Consider the following 25319-nt stretch of genomic DNA (forward strand, 5'->3'; position numbering starts at 1 on the left):
AAGAGAAATAAAGTGGTAGTCAATCAGTTGCCTGGCAGGAAAGGAATTAAGAATAAATGCTCTTGACACATTTTTCCTTTGCCCTCTGATCTCCTGCCTGTTATTCTACTAGCCAAATCCTCTGATAGCCAGTGATCAAGGAGCTCAGTGACAGAGTCCATGAAGATCACCTTCTAGAGACACTGAACAGAGAGATGAGAGTGGATCAGTAAGGGCAAAAGACAGCATCCAGCCCATAATAAAAGTAGTCAAAGTATGTATTCTCTCTTTTTTCGTTAATTTTTTTTCATTGAATTAGCAATCTTCTACAAAATCAACCACAGTTCATTAGACTATTAATGATAATCTTACTTACTACTTGAAACTTGGAAACTCCTAGCCTAAGACACTTTTGGGAAATCTAAGAGGTCAAAGCTATCTTCATAATGACAGTAAGACTATATTTATCTTTTGGTTGGGTTGGCATTTGCACTGAAAATGCAGAAGCATTGGTGTCATTACCTGCCTATGAATCACGCCAGAGGCATCAAACTCTGGCCATGATATTTTTCACCTTTATGAGTTTTCTGTGTTTGTGGCAGTAGGGGATATCTCCTAAGAATGATGCAGTAAAAGTCATTAATTTCATGAAATCTTAATTACTGCCCAGAAGCTTTGGAGGCTGAGATAGTAAGATCATGAGTTCAAAGACAATCTCAGTAAAAGCAAGGCACTGAGCAACTCAGAGAGACTCTGTCTCTAAATAAAATACAAAAAGTAGGGCTGGGGATATGGCTTAGTAGTTGAGTGCCCCTGAGTTCAATCCCTGATACCTAGGAAAAAAAACTCAATTACTGATTACAATCAATTTTAATGATGAATGGGAAGTATGCATAAAACATTCCCACTGTGCATCAAGATGAATTGATACTTCAGAAGAAAAGCCCTTGTGTGAATGAGATGCATCCTGAACCAACCAAGCCATTCCCTTCAAGGAAAACAACCGACAGCATTTTTTGACAATGATAAAATTCAAATTTTCTAGCAAAACCTCAAATTTTGAAAGCATTTATCTCCACCAGGATACTAATAGTCTCCTAGCATTTAAAGTCTTTTTAAAAGAGATTTTTGGTGGTGTTACCATGTGATTATTTGATATTACATAATGAAATCTGTCAACCTTTACAAGTTCTACATAACTCCAAAAACTGATGTTTTCAAAATTACCATTGACTGATATAAAATAATATATGTTCAAAAAAAATTCTAATTAGAAAGAGAGATTAAACAATGGATTTAAATGAAACTGATTACAACAGGCTTAATGACATGATTTATTTTAAAATACTGAAAACAATCTTTAATAAATTATCATTTGTCAATTTCTCTATAATATCAAAGAATACCAACGATTATCTGAAAGCTACGTATTTTTCCAACTACATAACAATGTGAGGCAAGACTTTTCTTCTGAAGTTCATTCAGAACAGAATATTGCAACAGATGTTTCATATATTAAGCAAATATTAAGAGGTATTTGAATTAGCAATATAAAAAATTAGCAAACCAAAAAAAAGGCACACTTCTCAATGAATAGTTTGAAATTTATGTTTGTATAATAGGTTTTCATAAAAATACAATTTTATTGGTAAAAGTTTTCATAATAATACCTGTTTTCTACAAGTATTTTACTTATATTAACATGTATTGGTTATTGTTATTTGGAGATTATTAATGAATAAAATTATTTTCAGTTTTAATTTCAAATATAGTATCAAAAACAACATTTCTCCAGAGCCCTCAATAACATTAAAGAATATGGAAGGGACCTGAGACCATGATGTCTAGACTAGCTAACAAATGTTCAGAGATTATATATAAAATTATGTTAAAACTTCTATTGCTGTTTGCCTAAGTATATTTATAATTTTATATTTGCATATTTTACACAGAATACATTTTGTACATAATTATAAGAAAAATACAATTTCAACATAAGGACATATGGCCTTTGGATAAACTGCATGAAGTCAAAGCACAATAATCATTACTTTGTTTCATAAAAGACTAGATGATTATTTGTGTGTTTTAAATAGTTTAGCACATGAAATTTGGTATTTATTCAAATAGCCCACTAGAAAGTTTATGAGATTATAATTAAGAAGTTAATTATATTTGCAAGAATTTTTTTTCAAATGGTCACACTTGACAAATAAACATTTACTGTTTATAATTTATGAGTATTTTAGGAGCCAACACTGAATAATTTTTCCCAAATATTCTGAAGAACAATTACTATTAATTTTATTTTTTTTGTGTGTATGTATATTATGGAATGGTATTTTATGTATTCATGATTTTAGAAAATAATAGTACATTTATCAAAAATCATATTTATTACACAAATATTCTGAGAATGAATATCCTTAAGTTGGTCATAGATATATCATAATTCAGCCTTTTTATTATGCTTAAACTATGGTAGCTATTACTAATTTACTGAGGAGAAAAAAATAATGTTATATCTTATATAATTTAGTAGGAGCTCAAGTGACTATGGCTTTCTTCATTCAGTTCTCTTCTACCCTTATACATGCAGAGAACCCACAGAATCAAGTGCCATGAAAAAGCAAAGACTATGCGCCTAGAGAAGTTAGGGAGAAAAGGTTGATTTGTATTTCATGTCAGTATTTTAACATTTTTGTTTGATTTGTGTTACCATGTAAACCTTCATGTCATCAGATATTTCAAAATGCTGAAACAAGATTTTTCAGTAATTTTTTTGTTTTTAAGAATTAAAGATATCTCTAAAAATTGCTTAAAATATCACTGCATGAAAACTGTGATTACATCTTAACACTGTAATCTCCATCATAAATCTCTATTAGCCTGTCATTTGCTAGGAGATATATATATATATATATAATTTCTAAAAAATATTCTCTTTCCATGTTTAAAACATTTTATAATCCAAAAATAATTTCTGTAAATTACAGAAGACAAGAAATAATTAGGACACAAGAACTCACAAAGTTTCTTTAGCAAAGTTTTATACATGCCAAGTATTAACCCTACCCAGTGGTAGGAAGAGCCTCTATGTAACAACAAAGATCAAGGAGTGATCCCCATAGTCTCTGGCTTTAACCATTATACATTTGATGTATTTTGTGAGTATTGGGGATTGAATCCAGGGCCTCACACATGCTGAACAACTGCAAAACCACAAAGTTAACATGCCCAGCCCACAAGATTTCACTTTTTTGATAATGGTACTGTGGATCGAACCCAGGGCTTCATACATGCTAGTAAGCACTCTGCCACTAAGTTGTATCCCCAGCCATTAACCATTATACATTTGTTAAAGGGAACAGTTATTACAAGATTTCTTATAAGTTTATGAGATGTTTTCAATTTTGTGTGATTGCTGTCAGTGCCTTGATTTAAATATGTATACATATATATGTATAAAATATATATACACATATACATAAGCATATATTTACATATTGTGCATATTACATCTATACTTTAAATATACTATAGATATATACTATCAATATATTGTAGGTAGATGTTTATATCCTCATCCTTGACATTTTTTCCTCTTAAAACATAATCTATTAAAACTTCCTCAACTCTCAGTTTTAGGATTCTGCTAATTAACAAAATGCTTTACCTGAATATGAACATAGGAAGTTAGTAATTTTTGAATATAAGTGACAGAATTTCTTTCTTATCGACTTTTGTTAAAGCCATCATTTTTATTGAAGTTGTTATTATTTTACTGAGAAGAAATCCTACTAATCTGGATAATAAAATTGAGAGAAAACATTTTTAATGAAAAAATTCATGTCATGTTATAAGTTATGAATTTCTAAGATTCAAGTAGCATAAACTCTAACTTCACATGTTTTTTTTTAAAGGAGAATTGTTATTATGCATAAATTTTGGCAATGATTTTTATTAACAGCATAATTCTAGGCCAAAAATTCTATGATTTTAAGAAAGTAAAGAAAGAGAATAGCACTAAACTTATCTTCCCATCTGTACTTCAATTTATTTATTTTTTTTCACATTTGACAAAGTGTTTATTATAAATGTTTCATTTTTATATAAGGCATACATTTTGGACAAAATCTGTTCAATGTTCACTACTGGTATGAGTTTTCAGATGTTCAATGAATTTAAATTTGAATAAGTTTTCAAAATATTATTTAACTGTTTAGGGTTTCTGGATACAATGAATTCTCCAAAAATCAGTAGTGTTTAAGAAACATGTGGTTAAGAAATGTTTTTTTTTCCATCTGTATTCTCTCTAACCAGTATGTATCCACAGGTGCTGAGTATTGGTGAATAAATTTTGGAGGCATTGTCACATTGTCAATTTTCACATTTCAAAACTTTGTCTCTTCTATGGTTATTGTGGTGAGGATTCAATATTGACTCTTTCTTAGAGGAATGGTACGATGGTCTCATTTGTAAAGCTTCTCTCCAGTGTGTTTTCTCTGATGTCTAGTAATGTATGATATATAATTTAAAATGTTTCTACATTCTTTACATTTATGTCTTCTTTCCAGAATAAATATCTTAGTGGTGAAAAAGAATTGATTTCTTATTAAAAGCTTTGCTACATTGTTTTCATTTTAGGGGTTCTTTTCTGTATAAATTCTGTTGTTAATGAGGTTTAGTTTTTCTTTAAAAGTATTATCACTTTATCTACATTTCACATTCACCAGGGTGTCTTCTGCTGTGGTGAATAAAGTTTTATTTCTTATTAAAAGTTTTTCCACTTATTCACATTTGTAGGGCTATTCTCCAGTGTGAGTTCTGCTGTGGTGAATAAGGCCTGTTTAATGGCTAAAAGCTTTGCCACATTCCTTACATTTGTAGGGCTTTTCTCCAATGTGAATTCTGTTGTGGTAATAAGGGTTGATATTTGAGTAAAAACTTCGTCACATACTTTGCATCTGTGAGGCTTCTCTCCAGTGTGAGTTCTTCTGTGGCAAACAAGGTGTGATTTTTCAACTGAAAGCTTTGCCACATTCTTTACAATTGTAGGGCTTCTCTGCAGTGTGAATTCTGCTGTGGAAAATAACATCTATTTTTTGACTGAAAGCTTTGCCACCATCTTTACATTTGTAGTGCTTCTCTCCAATGTGAGTTCTGCTGTGGTGAATAAGGTCTATTTTTGACTGAAAGCTTTGCCACATTCTTTACATTTGTAGGGCTTCTCTCCAGTGTGAGTTCTTCTTTGGCAAATAAGGTATGAGTTTTGACTGTATGTTTTGTCACATTCTTTACATTTCTAGGACTTCTCGCCAGTGTGCATTCTGCTGTGCCTAATAAGGTATAGTTTTCGACTAAAAGCTTTGCCACATTCTTTACATTTGTAGGGCTTCTCTCCAGTGTGAGTTCTGCTATGGCGAATAAGGTGTGATTTTTGATAGAAATCTTTGCCACATTCTTTACAATTGTAGGGCTTCTCTCCAGTGTGCATTCTGCTGTGGCACATAAGGCATGATTTTTGACTAAAAGCTTTGCCACATTCTTTACATTTGTAGGGCTTCTCTCCAGTGTGCATTCTGCTGTGCCTAAAAAGGTCTAGTTTTTGACTAAAAGCTTTGCCACATTCATTACATTTGTAGGGCTTCTCTCCAGTGTGTGTTCTGCTGTGGTGATTAAGGTTTGATTTTTGACCGAAAGCTTTGCCACATTCTTTACATTTGTAGGGCTTTTCTCCAGTATGAGTTATGCTGTGGCGAGTAAGGTTTGATTTTCGACTGAAAGCTTTTCCACATTCTTTACATTTGTAGGGCTTCTCTCCAGTATGAGTTATGCTGTGGCGAGTAAGGCCTTCTTTTTGACTGAAAGCTTTTCCACATTCTTTACATTCGTAGGGCTTCTCTCCAGTGTGAGTTCTGCTGTGGTAAGTAAGGCCTTCTTTTTGACTGAAAGCTTTTCCACATTCTTTACATTCGTAGGGCTTCTCTCCCATGTGAGTTCTGCTGTGGTAAGTAAGGCCTTCTTTTTGTCTGAAAGCTTTTCCACATTCTTTACATTCGTAGGGCTTCTCTCCCGTGTGAGTTCTGCTGTGGTAAGTAAGGCCTTCTTTTTGTCTGAAAGCTTTTCCACATTCTTTACATTCGTAGGGCTTCTCTCCCGTGTGAGTTCTCCTGTGGTAAGTAAGGCCTTCTTTTCGACTGTAAGCTTTTCCACATTCTTTACATTTGTAGGGCTTCTCTCCCGTGTGAGTTCTGCTGTGGTAAGTAAGGCCTTCTTTTCGACTGAAAGCTTTTCCACATTCTTTACATTTGTAGGGCTTCTCTCCCGTGTGAGTTCTGCTGTGGTAAGTAAAGCCTTCTTTTCGACTGAAAGCTTTTCCACATTCTTTACATTTGTAGGGCTTCTCTCCCGTGTGAGTTCTGCTGTGGTAAGTAAGGCCTTCTTTTCGACTGAAAGCTTTTCCACATTCTTTACATTTGTAGGGCTTCTCTCCAGTATAAATTCTCTGGTGGTAAACAAGGTCTGAATTTTTATATGACTTCTGTTGTTCACTCTCACTTGTAGTTTTCCATATTTTCTTTTGTTGTAAATACTCAATATTACAACTTGTATATTTTCCACTTATCACTTTGTGAAATATATGTTTTATGCCCTTTTCTGGTGAATATTCTTCGGTATCTTGAGGAGTCAGGGCAAGGAAGGCAAAGTTTCTATAGTTCTCTAACATCACATCTTTATATAAGTTTTTCTGAGCAGGCTGAAGGCATTCCCACTCCTCTTGAGTAAAATCAATGGCTATATCCCTGAATGTTAACAGTACCATTTCCTGGCTTTCAGAGTTCTCAGCATTCTCCCTGTGGTTTGTTTTCAGATTCTGCATTGCACAGAAACCTGGGCTCCAGATCCAGGACAGAAAGCCTACAAAAAGTTTGAAAAAATGGTGGGCTTCAGACACAAAAGGAACAGCCAATTTATCTTTAATTCTAATAGTTATTCAGAGAAAACTCTTCTAAATAAAATAATGACTTAAATTACTTCTTCATATCGAATTAAATTTAAACCACTTGATTTCAAGCCTTAAAATCTAAGTCATAATTATGACAAAGTCAGTTCTCCTGAAGTTATATTAATAATATTAACACATTGTAAAAGAATGGTATTAAATTTTCTTTATAAATCAAAGTAGACAGTAAATACTACCCTTAATGTGGAAAAACAGACATGCAAAAATAATCAGGAAATTTCTTTTTTTATCTAGCAGTGATAAGCAATAACCCCATCAAACATTAAATTTTGTAAGCTCTCTAAAATTAAAACAATATAATGCTGCCCACAAATAGACCAAAAAATATGGAATGAAAGAAATTACAGAAATAGACTTGACTCAAATGTGGCATTACTATGGAATAAAATTGCTATCAATTCATTGGGAAAAATATGGACTTTTTAATTAGTGCGACTGGAACAAATTGTTAAGACATCTGGAAAAAGATAAATTGAGATTATTATTCCATATTAAACAAAATAATAAACCCAAATGGATAAAGAATGTAAAAAAAATAACAAATAAGCAAAAACAGAAATCATATTAAAGTAAAGCATGGGTACATATATTACTCTGAGCATAGGAATAACACTCCATTTCTCAAAATACAGATATAATAAAAGAATATTAATAGTTTGACAACATTAAAAGATTTCTTATGGGTAAAAAATTCATTCTGATCCAAAAGCAAAGTCACAAGACAACTGTCAAACTGGGGGAAATATTTACAACATTCATCACAGGTAAAAGACTAATAACCATATTATATACGGGTATTTTTAAATCTAAGAATTTAAAAGACCAAACTTCCAATAGAAAACAGGGCAACAGAGAACATAAAAAAAACTACAATGAAAACAAAATTTAAAAAGACATAAACATATTAAATAATGTTTACTCTCATAAGTAAATTTAATTAAAGCAATGGATCTGACATTATTCACAGTATTCATATACATATTCATGACATACCATTTTTTTTTTTTTTTCATGTTTATGCACTGCTAGGTATCCATCTCAGGTTATCTAGCATCTATGCTAGGAAAGTGCACTACACTGAGCCACATCCCTGCCCCATTTCTAATTTTTGAATTAGCAACATTTTGAAATTATAAATAGACGCATGAGGAGGCAATGAGGAAACAAGTATCCCCACACACTGATAAATAGCTATTATTAATTGAGTATTTATTATGTGGTAGTGCTTTACATACTCAATTTCATTTAGAATTTACCATAACTAGTAGGGTTTCTTATCATCTTCTGGTTTAGATATTTAGAAACCAAAGCTTAGAATATTTAAATTACTATCCCAAGGTCACACAGGTGGTATTTGAGTGAGAATAACCTGAATGACTCTGTAGTCCAAATTCTATAAATCATAAACTTGTTTAAAAAATGTCCAGGGCTCACACTGAGAAAAGAGAAGGATCTCCTGAAGAGGGGGAACTTAAGAATAAAAAGAATTATTTGTTGTCTCTTGATAAGGGAGGTTTCTTCTACCTAGTCACACTTAAGTTTCCCACCCATCCTTCTTTCCTATGTATAAAAGCCTGGCCAAAACGAGATAAAAAAAATTAACACATTTATATGGCAACAGTTATTTATCCAAAAGAATTAACAGAAGAAGAACCAATTAAAACTGTGTCTCGCTTGACAGTGGTACATATGTGCAAGCCCAGCGGCTGGGGAGGCTGAGGCAGGAGGCACACAGATTTCGAATTTAGCAATTTAGTGAGACCCTGAACAACTCATCGAAACCCTGTCTCTAAATAAAATATGAAAAAGGGCTGGGAATGTGGCTCAGTGGTTAAGCACTCCTAGGTTTAATCTTCACACCCCCCTCACCCCCCCCCCCAAAAAAAAGGTGAAAAGAAACACTTGGGAGTGCCTCCTAATCAAAAGGAGGCACAAAATCTTTGTTGTTTGGGATTACTAAGCCTGGGGCTGATGTTTGCCATCTTCCCCAGTGTAGAGAAGTGAAATGTTCCTTTTAATTGGGAAGAAAAAGGCCAACACAGAACTGAGAAATAGAAATAATCAATCTGATTGCTCAAGTCTTTTATGTTCCTCATTCCAACATTGTCAAAGCACTTCTTCCCTAATCTATTTTTTTGAAGTTATTTCAGGAAGAAATATTGCAACTAATTTAATTTGTTTTTACATAGAACCACAAAGGCATGTTAGTAAAACTTTTTGATTAAGAGAAAGACTAATCATAAATCACTTTAAAAAGTGATTAGCATGGCATTGAAGTATACACTGAACGGAAGGGAGAGGGATTGGAGGCAGCACCCTAGAGAATTGATCTAGTGCAAAGCTAGATCTGGTGAGTGATGTCAATACCTAAAATGGATTGATGGAAGAGCTGTCAGGATAAGTAAGTAAAAACGCTACCAAAGAGGTAACCACAAGGAGATGAGTTTGAGTTCAGCTCAGGATGGGAGCTTTTACTCTGAACCAGTAACTGCTAAAGGTAGGCATAGCTGGTTTCAATAGAAGAGATGGTTGAGAGTGTAAATAGAAAATGAAGAACATATGGTAGACCCTAACCTTGTAATACTTGTCAGGAACAGAAAAAGCAACGGAATAAAAACGACTAAGGAATATAAAAGAAGTAAAGGAAAAATAGGAGTTTTTCATGTCAGTTTCATTTTGTTTTTGGATGAAGTGTGACTTCAGGTTCATGTACCTGATTGGATTTTATTTGGATTCTACCACATTTTCTGAGGCCAAACAGCCAAGTTATGGATGTAGCTTTCACATTTGTACTCCTGTTGTACCCTGAAAATTTCAGCTCAGGACACTATTTTCCATCTTAAACATATCTAGCACATTGTGCCAGGCTTTTTGTGATTTATTAGTTGTTCAAAACATTACATAGCTCTTGACATATCATGTTTCATACTTTTGATTCAAGTGGGTTATGAACTCCCATTTTTACCCCGTATACAGATTGCACAATCACATCGGTTACACATCCACGTTTTTACATAGTGTCATACTAGTGTCTGTTGTATTCTGCTGCCTTTCCTATGCTCTACTATCCCCCCTGCCCTCCCCTCCCCTCCCCTCCCATCTTCTCTCTCTACCCCGTCTACTGTAGTTCATTACTCTCCCTTGTTTTTTTCCCCTTTCCCCTCTTCCTCTTATATGTAATTTTGTATAATGATGGGGGGTCTCCTTCCATTTCCATGCAATTTCCCTTCTCTCTCCCTTTCCCTCCCACCTCTCATCCCTGTTTAATGTTAATCTTCTTCTCATGCTCTTCCTCCCTGCTCTGTTCTTAGTTGCTCTCCTTATATCAAAGAAGACATTTGGCATTTGTTTTTTTAGGGCTTGGCTAGCTTCACTTAGCATAATCTGCTCTAGTGCCATCCATTTCCCTGCAAATGCCATGATTTTGTCATTTTTTAGTGATGAGTAATACTCCATTGTGTATAAATGCCACATTTTTTTTTTTATCCATTCATCTATTGAAGGGCATCTAGGTTGGTTCCACAGTCTAGCTATTGTGAATTATGCTGCTATGAACATCGATGTAGCAGTATCCCTACAGTACGCTCTTTTAAGGTCTTTAGGGAATAGTCCGAGAAGGGGAATAGCTGGGTCAAATGGTTGTTCCATTCCCAGCTTTCCAAGGAATCTCCATACTGCTTTCCAAATTGGCAGCGCCAATTTACAGTCCCACCAGCAATGTACAAGTGTACCCTTTTCCCCACATCCTCGCCAGCACTTGTTGTTGTTTGACTTCATAATGGCTGCCAATCTTACTGGAGTGAGATGGTATCTTAGAGTGGTTTTAATTTGCATTTCTCTGACTGCTAGAGATGGTGAGCATTTTTTCATGTACTTGTTGATTGTTTGTATGTCCTCCTCTGAGAAGTGTCTGTTCAGTTCCTTGGCCCATTTGTTGATTGGGTTATTTGTTTTCTTATTGTTTAATTTTTTGAGTTCTTTGTATACTCTGGATATTAGGACTCTATCTGAAGTGTGAGGAGTAAAAATTTGTTCCCAGGATGTAGGCTCCCTATTTACCTCTCTTATTGTTTCTCTTGCTAAGAAAAAACTTTTTAGTTTGAGTAAGTACCATTTGTTGATTCTTGTTTTTAACTCTTATGCTATGGGTGTCCTATTAAGGAATTTGCGTCTATCAGACGCAGAGTCTCTGTTTTGATATCAAGCTCCTTGATCCATTTTGAGTTAACTTTTGTGCATGGCGAGAGAAAGGGATTCAGATTCATTTTGTTGCATATGGATTTCCAGTTTTCCCAGCACCATTTGTTGAAGATGCTATCCTTCCTCCATTGCATGCTTTTAGCCCCTTTGTCAAATATAAGATAGTTGATTTATGTTCTTAATATGACACATTAAATTAGTAGGTATTATTGTATTATGTTTTACTTTATCATGAATGATTTATCATATGTTTCAGGAAAAAAATGTACTTAAAATATGTTGAGAAAAAAATAATAAAATTAATATGAGTGCTGTTTATAATGTAATTCATTATAAACAGTAAAAAAAAAAATCAGGCAATTGAGCATTGCTCTGTAAAAATTTCACAGACAAGTTGGCCTGTTGCTGATTAAGGAATTATGTTTAAAAGTCTTCTTCTTCATTCAATGTCTGCATGATTTCAATGCAAACAAAGAAGATATATCTGTTTTTGTTTTTAAGTGAGAATGCCTCTAAATATGGATTACTTAATAAGAGCTGAAAAAAACAATCACACAACAGATGGAAGAATTTTCTGGATCACTCTCTACTGCTTAGGATTCAAGGAAAAGTAGTCAGAGCCAGACTACAGCAGAAATTACTCAAAATTGCAAATGCAAAGTAGTCAGAGCCAGACTACAGCAGAAATTACTCAAACTTGCAAATGCTGCCTGAAAAGCTTGTAATAACATTGTGAATGTATGCCTCAAAAGGGAAAAGCAGAAATTTAACATAGCAGATTTATCCTTTATTCTCACTGAACTTTCCATCTCTTCATTTTAAAACCGAAGACATTGCTTTAATATAAAGTGCAATACTTTCAAATATCACTGGCATAAACACCATCTCACATCAAGTTTTCCTTCACTTTCCAGATATTGATTGTTCTCTAAAGAAAACATTTAAATATCCCTTCATATTTTATATCTAAATTATGTTTCTTTTAAAAATATAGTAAACTAACCAATAGTTCTGCTTTCATGAAGATAAGTTAGAATTAACTATTACCTGTTTCTTCTGCTAGTACAACTAACATCTTTGGACAGTACATAAAAATCAAATGAAATCAAACCAAACAAACACTATTCTGAAAGGTGGAGAGAAGGTCAAGTGGCTAGCTATCTTAAATTCAAGAAATTATTAAAAATGGAAGAGGTTGCCAGTTGCGGTGGAATAAGCCTGTCATTCCAGCTGCACAGAAGACTGAGGATGAAGGATCCGTTGTTAAGTTAGCTTTAGCAACTTAGTGGGAACCTGTCTCTAAAGAAAGTCTTTTAAAAAGCATAAAGAAGGTCTAGAAATGTTGGTTGCTTGCTTACTATTTAAGTGCCCCTGAGTTCAATCCCCATTACCAAAAACAAGGCAGGTGTTGAATTCTTGGGTTTTCTTTTTATGTCATGTATCCCAGACATGAAACACTCTGAATTTAATCAATACAGGTTATTGGTTATAGATTAGAAATTATATATTAATAAAATATTAATTACTAAAATAATAGGATTAGAAAATAAGTGTTACAGAATTAGTAATGTTAAGTTACTCCAGTCTGCCATAGTTAAAAGATAAAAAGTAACAATACACCAATATAATCACTGTAAGACATAGAATCTAAGTTGCTAACAATAAGATATAGAAAATATAGCGTGATAAATGTAAGCTTAGAGGTCTAATATAGTTACACATATTTACAGATATTTACAGATAAATATAGAGATGGATATAGAGATGGATGTAGTGTTATTTTTAAATTGTTTTTGTGTAGATCTATACAAATGAGAATGTAGATCTAAACAAATGAGGATATAGGCCCCCATAAATGAGTATACTTTTTTCTCTTTTTGCTCTGCTAACTGCATTTTCAGCCCTTATATTTTGCTTGCTTGCAATTTGCAAAATTCCATAGGGAAGTCCCCAGGGTATGATTTTCTTTGCTATTTTCTTCCTGAAATACTTTGGTCACAAACAACTCAGGGCTGCTGTTCTTTCAGAGAGCACTTGGTCTCTGACGAAAGTAGTCCCTGGCCAGGTAAAACTGACAAAATACAAAGTTTTGATTTGTTTCTAATTCAGAATTAGTGTGTTTTCTGAGTGGTCTCCCCATAACAAAATAATGGCCTAAAAAATAACTTAAAACATTAACAGAGACAGACAAAATTAAATTAAAAAAGAAAAATGGCAAATGCTTCTTCTTTCTCTATACCCAAATGTTCAGGAAAGAGGCAACCTCACAAGAGAGAACACTTTAGGCAATAATCTTGCTGCTACACTGAAAAGTCACAAGAGTGGCTCTATTTTCACCCATAGCAGCAAAGGCTGAGTACAGAGCCCATACTTCTTTAAAAAAATTAGTTGTAAATGAAACATTTTATTTATTTATTTATTTGTGGTGCTCAGGATTGAACTCAGGGCCTCACACATGCCAGGCAAGGGCTGTACTACTGAGCCACACAACTCCAGCCCCAGAGCCCATACTTCTACCCACACCAAACTATAATGAAGCAATCAATACCTTCTCCTGTTGGGGTGGTATCAGAAGAGTCCAAAATAGAGCTAGACCTTACCAAAAGCAGAAAAGTTTCTCTGTTTCCTTCTAAAACCACCTTCAAATCAAAAGAGAATTAAGTGGGGAATTCATATTTCTATCCTCCACCACAGCAACCATTACAGTAAGCAGGAAGTCCTCAGGATTGTGTCAAGGATCATGCCACAGGTTTGTTGTTGTTACTATTTTCCTGTTTTTGTTTTGTCCCTCTTATGCACATAAAAGTTGTTGGATGGATGTACTTGGGTATGCTGTCTATAAGAAACTCAGTGAATATATATTATTTACAGCTGAAAAATGATGGAGAAGATACGTCTTTAAAACATTCATGAGAAGGCAGAAGTGGCTATATTAACATAAGCTAAAGTACATTTCAGACAAAAAGTATGATGAGTAACCAAAAGAGAGATATATATAATAATAAGTGGTTAAATCCAACAAAACAATATAAGTATTCTAAAAATGAGCAGAAATGAACAGGTATAAAACATATAAAAGTAAAATTGATAGATTTTTAAGGACAAAAATAGACAAATAACCAATTACTTTTGAAGATTTCAATACCTTTCTCTCAGCAATAGGATGAACATATGGTAAGAAAATGAACCAGTCTAGAGAATTAATCATGAACACCTGCATCATTCTGCAGTCATGTATAACAAAATAGCATAAATGAATAAATTTAAAAATGAATATCTTCAAATAACAGATCTATGTAACACTTAAATTACATACCAGTTAAAACCAAAGTAAATATTCTTCTATAAACAACTATTTTCAAGCAGTTGATGGTTCATACCAAACTCAAATAGTAGTTCTTCCACCACACACAACCTCCAACACTATCAAAATCTCCAACCAGGATTATATATTTCTTAGAACTTGTAAACACTTTAAATCATCGGCATTGCTCAAAGTCTAAAATTCAAACTATGGCTCATTTTTGGTGTTAAGCATTGAAAAAGCGTAATGCCATGAGTCACCCATTATAGTATCATGTAGAATAGTTTCATTGTGTAAAAAAATTATCTTAGCTCTGCCTTTTCATCTCTGCTTCTTCCCTAACTTCTGGCAACCCCTGATTATTTTACTTTGGCCACAGTTTTGTTTTTCCCATATTATCAGAGTGGGAATTAAGTACTACATAATCTTTTCAAATGGATTCCTTCCCTCACTTATATGCATTTGAGACCCTCCCTGTCTTTTCATGTTTTAGTAGCTTATTCATTTAATGGTGAAAAATCTTTGATTATCTTGATACGTGAAAGTTTATTTTTCCATTTATCTACTTCAGAACACTTTGGCTGCTGCCATGTTTTATACCTGTAAATAAAGCTGCTATAAACACCCAGGTTTTTTGATTTTATGTGGACACAAGTCTTCAAATTCTTTGAGAAAATACCAAGGAAGGTGATTGCTAAAGTACATGATGAGGATGTTTAGTTTTAGAAAATATTGCCAAACTCTCTTACAATGTGGCTGTACACATAATATGTATATTTAATTATATGCATAATCACCAATATTGTTGCTATTATTTTGAACATTACTTTTTAGATCAGTTAAAAATGAATAAGATTTTTATCTTATCTCCCTACTCTTTTCCTAATACTTCTTCATGTAGATACAAGTTTCTGATTTATATTATTATTTTCTCTCAGAAGAACTTCTTTTTATTATTATTTGTAAGTCAGATCTACTGGCAACAAATTTAACATTTTTTGAGGAAGTCTTGATTTCTCTTATTTTTGAAAAATAATTTTACAGGGTAAACTAGTATAGGTTTTGTTCTATACTTTAACGTTTTATTTTATTCCTATATGGAGGAGAATTCCTGAGGAGAATTCAGATGTGGCTTTTATTGGTCTTTATTTAGTGCAGTACATTTATACATAATAGTGTGGATTATTTTGACATTTTCATAAATGCATGTAACATAGTTTTCTCCATTTCAATCCCCAGTATTGTCTATTGACTTTACTCCTTCCTCCTCCAAACCCCCTTAGTCTACTATATTTGTTCCTTTCTATTTATCTACTTATTTCCTTAAATGAGGCATTGTAGTATATTTAAAATCATAATGTGTTGTGCTATATTCATACATATACCTAGCATACTTCATTCCCTAGTTCTTCTCCTCCCCATTTCCTCTGCCTTCATCTTTGATTAATTGCATAAAAACTTAGTGGAGAATTGCATCAACAGACTAGACCAATCTTAACATTATGAGGAATCAAGGATAATATAGGTGCATTGGAATACTTAGACAGAAATAAAGGGGAGGAAACAATGAATAGAATATATAGAGCTCTGGAACAACATTAAAATGTCAAACTTGAAACTGAGAGGCATTGAGGAAGGAGAGGAGAAACAAACTAATGGCATAGCAAAATTATTCAGTAATATAATAGCAGAAAATGAGCTTAATTTGGGAATATTGTAAGGTTGAATAGTATGTGACTTGGCTCTGCTGTAATAGTAAATAGGGTTCAGTGTCTTCTTTCAAAATGGTTCCAATATTGGGAAGAGTAGAGGACACAAAGAGTAGAGTATCAATACCTGAATATTCACCCAACCCAAGGCACTTGAAAGAAGCTCACAAAATTGTTCCTTGCTAAAAGAAGTGATAATCATCCCAATAGCTGGGTAGACATACAAGCAGTATGAAAAACAAGGGAACAAACCACCTCAAACAGCCTACAACACACAGCAACTGACCACATTGACACTATAGTGAAGGAAATGTCAGAAAAGGACTTCAGAAAATTTATAGTTAAAATGGTCAACGAGCCAAAGAAGATTTAAAAAATAAAATTAAAAATATTGGATTAAGAAGATCATTCCTATAAAGAGGTAGAGGTTCTGAAAAAGAATAAAATGAAAATCCTGGAAATGAAATACTTAATAAAACAAATTAATAATTCAATACAAAATATACACCAATAGATTAGACCACTCTGAGGGTAGATCTTCAGGCCTTGTAGACAAAGCATATAATCTTGAAAATAATAAACTTAAAATAAAAAGATGTTAAAAAATCATGACCAGGATATTCAATAGCAATCTGGGTAAATATCAAGAGACCAAATTTAAAGAATCACTGGAGTAAAGCTCTGAAATACAAACTGAAGGACTGCACAATCTTTTTCAATTAAATGATAACTGTAAAATGATAACTGTAAAATCTTAGGAATGAGATGGAAATTCAAGTCTAAGATTTTACATATATATATATATATATATATATATTCCAAATAAAACCACAGAAGATCTTCTCCCAGACATATTTTGAAGTAAATGCCTAGTTACGGAACAAGGATAGATTTTTTTAAAGCTGTTAGAGAAAAATGGAAAGTCACATTTAGAGGTAAACTAAGTCAGATTTCAAATCATTCCTCAAACCAGATCTTAAAACCCTAGATGGCTTGTCATGATAAATGCCAAGGCCCAAAAGAAAACAGGCATAAACCTATTTTAGTATAGTCAGCAAAATTTTCAGAATATTGAAAATGAAATAAAAAAAATTTCATAATAAGTAGAAACTGAAAAAAATCAAAACAAATTAACCTACACAACAAAACATATCCAATGAAGTATTTCATGCAGATATATAAAAAATGAAAGTGGAAACCAGCAGAAAGATGAATTGTGTTAGAAAAATAGTCAATTAAATGAGAATAAAGTCTGAATCACTAGAAAAAAAATTGTAGGATATAAAAATCATCTTTCTATAGTAACATTTAGTATAAATAGCCTAAATTCTTTCATCAAAAGATACAAATTAAAAAACAAGACCCAACCATATATTGTTTGCAAGAGGTTTACCTCAAAAATACAATGACATAATGAATTTTTAAAAATGGGGGAAAACATACCTTACAAACAGAAACCAATTTCAGACAAAGTAGATTTCAAACCAAAATTAATCAGAAGAGACAAAGAGGATCATATCAAACTGGTTATGGAAAGCATCCAACAAGAAGATACAATGCTTGTAAATATTTATGCCCCAAACAATTTTGCATACTAAAAACAAAATCTTCTCATCAGAAAGAATCAAATAGACCACACACAAAAAAAAGTTGGGTGAGTTCAACATACATCTTTCACCACTATATAGGCCATCAACCATAAAATATGTAAAACCTCTTCAGAACTAAAAAGTGTTATTAATTAAATGGATCTCAGACATCTACAGAATATTTCATCCATTGACAACTGAATTCATTTTTATCTCTGTGGCATATGGGACATTCTCTAAAATAGATCATAGTTTAGTGCAAAAAGCAAATTTCAGCAAACACAAAAAATAGAGATAATTCATTGCATCTTATAAATAAAGATAAAATAAAATAATAACTAAAATTATAAATTAATGACAAGATAAAAAGCAGAAACTCTCACACGTTAGTATTAAATAATATACATTTTAATGAGAAATGAATCAAAGAAGAGTGTATGTAGGGGAGAAATAAAAAAAATTCTTAGAAACAAGAGTGTTAAAGTTTATATATGAGGTGTTCTCCAAAGGCTCAGGTGTGAGACAATGCAAGAAAATTTAGAAATGAGAACCTGCGAGTTCAAGACCAGGCTGGGCCGCCTAGTGGGACCCGGTCCGGAAAAGAAAAAGTAAGTCGGAGTAATAAATGAATGGGTTCCCACAGCCATCTCCCCAGCAGCTTCGGGGTGCTCGGACTATCCCAGGACACTGGGTGTCCGAAGCTTGTAGTTAGCATGAGAAATGAGAAGCGGAAATAAAGCCAGGTGGGGGTACCCAGGAGAGAAAAGGCTTCCTCAGACCACTGTGCATACGTGTCATTGCTTGGCCTGTGTTTACTAACCAGGACAATGGCTGGAACGTGGTCCACTGATTCCAGATAAGTCAGAGGAACAAGCATCATGGGAAGAAATAGATAGAAAATGCTGTTAACACTGAGGTGACTGTTGTTTCAAAGTCAGAAGGTGTTCTTAACAATACAGAATATATTAATTTCCTTCCCAAATCAACTTTTATTCATATATATATTGGAGTAAGTTTCTTACTTAAAAATTTTTGATAATTTGTTCCTGAAAACCTACATTGTTTTTTATTTAAACTGTCTTAATTCTGTTTTTGTGTTGACTTAGACATGGAGAAGAATTCACAAACTGTGTTCTGAGGATCTGAGACAGAGTAGTAATGGGAACATATATGTAGACCGCACACACTCTGTGTTTTTATACATTTTTATATAAACATTACCCTATCCTTAAACCAGTGTGTAATGTTGTCTTCTGAAGAACATTTGTCCTTTTCAGTTGTCAGATGTTATTAAGTTGAGAATGCAGCTCTCATTAAAAATTAAAAGTAATCCTTGAGCAGGAAGAGTACAAAGTCTATGTTTTTCAAAATTATAGTGGAGCTGTAGTGTCTTGTAGATAGGAAGACACGTGACATGCCGAGGATCTATGGGTGTTCTTTCAAGGAGCTGGGACGGGTGCCTTTGATAGAGTGACCAAGGGCAAGAAAGCAATTTAAATCTCTAAACCAAAAAAAAAAAAAAATTGAAACAGTATATCTAAATTTAAGTCCTTAAGGGTTTGAGGATATGGCTCAGTGGAAGAACACTTTCCTAGCATGTGCAAGTTTTATCCTCAGTGCCACCAAAGGCAATAATAAAGATACATTGAATCTTTTAGTAAAACACAACCTAAAATACAGTGAAGTATGGCATCTGTTAGCTGGTTCCATTTGTGACTTAATTCCCTTGGAGTATTAGCACCAAAAACCAAAAAGAACATTTTAACTTTTATACATGATTCACTATTTTGATTTTGAGATTTTTCTTTAGAAATTTTATATCAAAAACATACTTGATAGAAATTTGCTGTTGTGTTGTTGAGCATTTTGAACAAGTAAGTCACTGGTGTCTGCCAGTTTGTGTTCTCTCCCTGTGGGTTTTGTTTGTTTTGTGGAACCCAGGGCCTCATCCATGCTAGGCAAGCTGTCACCCAGATCCTAAGGTTCTCATGAATTTCCAAATCTCCCCACAACCAGTGGGCATTAATGAACAGCGAGGAGAATCCTAGGATTAAACCCCAAGTTCCCCACACCTTGTAAACATCTGACTCCCCAAACATGTTTCCCCCTATCCTTTCAAACAGATAAGGCTGCATGTAAGTGGTGAATATCCTCATTTGCATCCGCCTTTCCAAAAGCAGCTTCACCACGGAAACCACAGTGGAAACCTGGAGGCCCCTTTCGCTCTCTCAGCCCTTGATGAAGAGCTAGAGTCAGGGTCGCTGAGCTTGCAAGGTGACTGGGTGACCGGTGACTTGTTGTCAGAACACTTGGCAGGTAGCTCTTGCCCTTCCCTTGCTCTTGCAGCCAGTGCTGTGTTCTTGATTCCTCAACAATGACCAGCTTTTAGAGGAGGAGAAGGTGAGTTTCATAGGAAAATGGGACACAGAAGTGCTCTCCTAGCTGGCCAGACCTTTCTGTCAGCATCCTTCTAAGAGAAAAGTGGCTGCTTGGGTTACACAAGGGGTGGAGCCACCACACATTCCTGAGCTAAAATAGCATTTACCACCCAGAGTTTGTGGTTCTGAGCTGGAACCTGAAACCTTTCTGTGGAGCTGTTATCCAGTAATTTCAGAACATCACGCGCTGCATCCCTGGAATTTACTTGATTCCCTGAACCAAACATATATATGTGAGAGACGAGTGCAAAGCCAGAATGCCCAGAGAATTTTTCTAATTCCCACTGCAGATCTAGAGATGCCTTTTGGTTTTGACTACATCCATCTGACAAGGCAGCTGGTTCATAAATACTCTCTGGCCATGGGAATGGACTCCAATTTACGAATCCCTGTTGCCCACACTCTGGGGACCCAGCCTAAAGCCAGGAAGGCAGGCCTCATTAGGGCCAGCTTCCATGGTGGCTCACAGGTCCTACTCACCCGACCTCTTCTGCCCTCTAAGGAGAGAAGATGTGCCGCAGATGGGTCAGGTCAGTGCAGACTAGTGCTGAAGAAATGGGGCGCATTTAGAAAAACCTGAGTGCCATAGTAGGACCTGATCCTGCCCTGGGATTTGGAGTGTGGGATGTGGCGCTGGGTTCCAATCCTGAACATCATTAAATACTCAGAAGTTCTGATTTTACTTGGATTTTTCAACACCTCCCATTTCACTTTCCTGGTTTTTGAAAAAAATGTACTTATGACATCTGTTGAAGATTATGCATATTTCAAGATTTCTTTATCTAAGGACAGCAGAGTTTTAAGGCCTCTATTATGCTGTGTTCCTAAATGCTTCCCCCAACTTGATATTATCTTGTGTATATGTTCTGATTTTTATTTTTAAAACAGCTTTTGTGTACATTAATCCACTTGAACCTTACATCAAACCTAGGATAATGATTCTTAGGCATTTTAGTCTCTAGATTCTGCTCTCTTTTTAATATCTATTTATAATGTCTTGTTGATAGACTCTGCCACTGTGCTCCTCTGTACATTTTGTTTTCACATGCAATCTCCCCACCCCCATACTGTGGATTGAACTCAAGCCTGCTCTACCACTGAGCTGCACTGTCGGCCTTTTTTATTTGAGACACCCTTGCCAAGTTGCTGAGGCTGGCCTTGAACTTGCTATCCTCCTGCCTCAGCCTCCCGGGTAGCTGTGATTCTAGATGTGTGCCACCAACCTGACTACATGGAATTTGCATTTTTGTGCTGAATCAGAATCACCAGCAAGTCCTACAGAAAACTGACTATGTGATATATATATGTATGTACTGCATATATATGTACTGGATGATTTTTGTGCTTGGTAAAATTACAGTGATGATAATTTCAGTGCAGTTAATAAAGCTAACCCTTAATTCTCCAAAAAAAAAAAAAAAAAAAAAAAAGAAAATTTAAAAATGATAAGGTTATGAGAGTATCAACCTAAACAGTGTATTAGTCCACTTGAATGGATTAAATGAATGGTAACTCTAGGCAGCTAAGGTCTGGCTGGAGGAGGTGGGTCACTGGGAGTGTGCCTTTGGAGTTTGTATTTTGTCCCTGTGAGTGGAGCTCTTTCTTCTTTCTGGTGGCTATGTCTTGAACTGTTTTCCTCTTGCACATGTTTCTGACATGATGTTCTGCCTCATCTCTGGCCCACATAAATGAAGTTGGCCATCTACGGACAAAGGCCTGTGATACCATGAGCTCCAAATAAACTTTTTCTTCTCTAAAATTGTTCTTGTCAGATCTTTTGGTCACAGTGATTAAAAGCTTATGACAAAAAAAAATAGAGATACAATATATTAAAATCTCTGAGACAGAATGAGGGAAGTTCTAAGAGGAAAGTTTTGAGCACTGAGTCCTACATTAAAAAAATAGATACCAAATAAATAATCTAAGATTATATCTCAAGGCCCTAGAAAAAGAACAAGCTAAAAATTAGTAGAAAACAAAAAATAATTAAAATCAGAGTAGAAATAAAGAAAATTGAGACTAAGAAGTAATAAATATGATCAGTGCAATAAAGAGTTGATTCTTTGAAATGATAAGCAAGAAGGATAAAGTCATAGCCAAACTAATCAAAAGAAAGAGAGAGATGACCCAGATTAACAAAGCTACTAATGCAAAAGGAGATATCACGATAGACACTACTGGAATCCAGAAGATCATTGGAAACTATTTTGAAAATGTATACTCCATTAAGCTGGAAGATGTCAAAGACAGTGACAAATTCCTAGAGACATATGACCTACCCAAATTGAACCATAAGAATGTAAAAAACTTAAGTAGACCAATATGAAGTCATGAAAATGAAACAGCTATTAAGTCTTGGAACAATGGAACATCTATGACCATATGAATCCTTAGCTGGGATCCGTCAGACCTTTAAAGAAGAAGTAATGTTATACTCCTCAAATTTAATTCCATGAAATAGGAGAGAACAATACCAATTCATTCTGTGAAGCCCAGTATTATCCTAATAGCAAAACCAGACAAAGGCACATCAAGAAAAGAAAATTTCAGACCAATATCCCTGATGAACATAGATGCAAAAATTCTTACCAAACCACACTAAAAAAAAATCAAGAAGATAGTGTGTATCCTGATAAAGTGGGTTTCATCCCAATTATTCAAGGTGTGTTCAAAATATGTCAATAAATAAATGTAATTCAGCACAAAAGAGAGTTAAATAAAAAAATTACATGGTTATCTCAATAGATTCAGAAAAAGTATTAGACAAAATCTACTACCCATTTATGTTTAAAACACCAGAAAATAAAGGATCAAAGGAAGTTGCCTCAACATTTTAAAGGACATCTATTTCTCAACAGTGAGAAACTTGACTGCCACCTTTCATCTTTCATTTATTTGACTTTACAATTCCAATATACCTGAATAATCTTTTGATTTATTTTTAAATTCTGCTAGCTTAACAATATTCAACTTAAATAACAGATTGTTAGCATTAACAGACAAATGTAAAAATCATAAATTTTTATTTTCACACTTAATTTTAAAAAATTCTTCATTCCTGACATATCTGCTTCAGTGTATGTCAAACAGTTGGCAAACTATAGAAAGGCAAACTTAGTGTCAGTATGATGGTCATCATGAGAGAAAATTTTACTCACATAGATGAATTTTTTACATCTATAGACAATTTACACTGTACTAATTAGTCAGAAATATTAATATTTACGGAATTCAAAATTAAAAAGCTATAAAATATTTTCCATGATACTATAAGACAAAATAAAACTTACTACAATAAGGATATTTCTGTATTGGTAGGCATTTAATTAAAATCATTTACTATCTTTTGAGCAATGGGAAAAAATGTGTACTATGAAACCCCTAACCAAAAGAAAGCTCAAAAAGGTCTAATAATATGAAAGAAAAAGAACCTCAAAACAGAACTACCTGATGAAAAGAACAATTCCGTAAGTCTTAACAATCCTAAATTTGCATGTTCTCCCAAATTTTTTTAAAGTATATGAACACATAAAATGATAGATCAATAAGCAAAATACTTAAAACCCAACGACAAAGATGAAGATTTCAATAGCACTTGTTTAATAATTAATACAAAATTTACACAGAAATTCAACAATCCATAGATGATAATCTTTATGAAATAATCAGAGAACTTGAACTAATTGACATTTTCAGAACAAAATCCCACCAAAAACAAAAACAGCACTTCTTAAATGCACACAGAATATTCAATAATCTAGACAACAGGCAAAACAAACATCAAAATGTATAACTGTTGATATCATACAAATTTTGTGTTCAATATCAATGGGGCTTGGGTAAATAGCTCAGTGGTACAGCACTCAGTCGCATACTTAAAGCATTGGGTCCATTCCTGGGCAACATGTACACACACACACACACACACACACACACGAGAAAGAGACAAATAATGTAGAACATCCCTAATATTTGGCAAACAGCATAACTCTAAATAATCCAGGAGTCAAAGATACAAATAGAATTTTTAAACACTAGATAGCTGATATAGGTAAATTCTATGGAGTCCATTTATTTAGTGTTGAGAGGAACATGGGTAGCATTAATTGTTTCTATTAGAAAAAAATAGTTTCAAAATAATTATCCAGAGCATTCACATTGAAAAAAAGAAAAAAATCAATCTATGTCAAAATATAATAAATATCAAACTCAGAATCAGTGAAATAGAAGAAAATTCAATGCGAACCTGGATATAAAAAAAAAAACCGTATAATTGATAAATTCCTAACCATACTAATTGAAGAGAGGGGCAAATATTGTCAATATCAGGAATAAAAGCAGAGCACCTTGAATGACCCCATCCATATTAACTCTTAATCCCCAAATTTGACAATTTATTTAAAACAGATAAATTCCTGGAAATAGATTTTATATTAGTCATTTTAAATGAAAAGCAAACTTGAACTGGCAACTCTTCTTCCTCAGTTTCCCAATAATTGGGATTACAGATGTGTGCCACCATGTATTGTCTTTGTCAAATTTTCAAATCAATTTCTTATTTTGAATAAGTAATGTGTGAAATTATATAAAGAAAACGTAATTTTATTTGTATTAATACATATGAGTAAGTATACGTACCTTCCTAAAATTTGATTCCTGTAAGGAAAATATAATTTCCTGCTTGGACTGGCAGGTGGACCCTCCTAGGCAGCCACCTCTGCAGCCAAACAGCTCTTGAGAGCAGGCTCTGCCCGCACTGTCTTCAGCGGCTCCCAGAAGCTCCCACCAATCTTCCGGGCAGAGACCAGAGTCCAAGTGCACCCTGGGAAACAGGACGTTGGCGAGCGCGGCCGGCCCTCTAACGGCTACCTAGACCTCTGGGGTCAAAGCCGTGGGTTCACTGTTATGCTAATGAGGGTTTGTAAAAAGTAGCAAGACGATTGGTCCGAATTTATAAACTGCGCCTGTCACCACGCCCCTTGAGGAGAAACCGGAAGTGAGGGCAGGGCGTGAGTCCCTCTCCGGAGGACCGTTAGCTCAGCCCCCCTCGCGTTCCTCGTGGCTTCCTGAGAG

The 25319-nt window shown here is 34.2% G+C and overlaps 1 protein-coding gene across 1 annotated transcript; it reads right to left on the reverse strand.

Annotated features, from left to right (window-relative positions):
- Positions 1 to 1346: 1346 nt before the first annotated feature.
- Positions 1347 to 25043, reverse strand: LOC139702703 (zinc finger protein 420-like). Its single transcript, XM_071604538.1, has 2 exons — positions 24885 to 25043; positions 1347 to 6900 (listed from the first exon to the last, which is right to left on the reverse strand). The coding sequence occupies exon 2, from the start codon at positions 6860 to 6862 to the stop codon at positions 5285 to 5287; it is 1578 nt and encodes a 525-aa protein (XP_071460639.1). The 5' UTR covers positions 6863 to 6900; positions 24885 to 25043; the 3' UTR covers positions 1347 to 5284.
- Positions 25044 to 25319: the final 276 nt, after the last annotated feature.

Source organism: Marmota flaviventris, chromosome 18 (assembly GCF_047511675.1).
Source record: "Marmota flaviventris isolate mMarFla1 chromosome 18, mMarFla1.hap1, whole genome shotgun sequence".
NCBI classification, from domain to species: domain Eukaryota; kingdom Metazoa; phylum Chordata; class Mammalia; order Rodentia; family Sciuridae; genus Marmota; species Marmota flaviventris.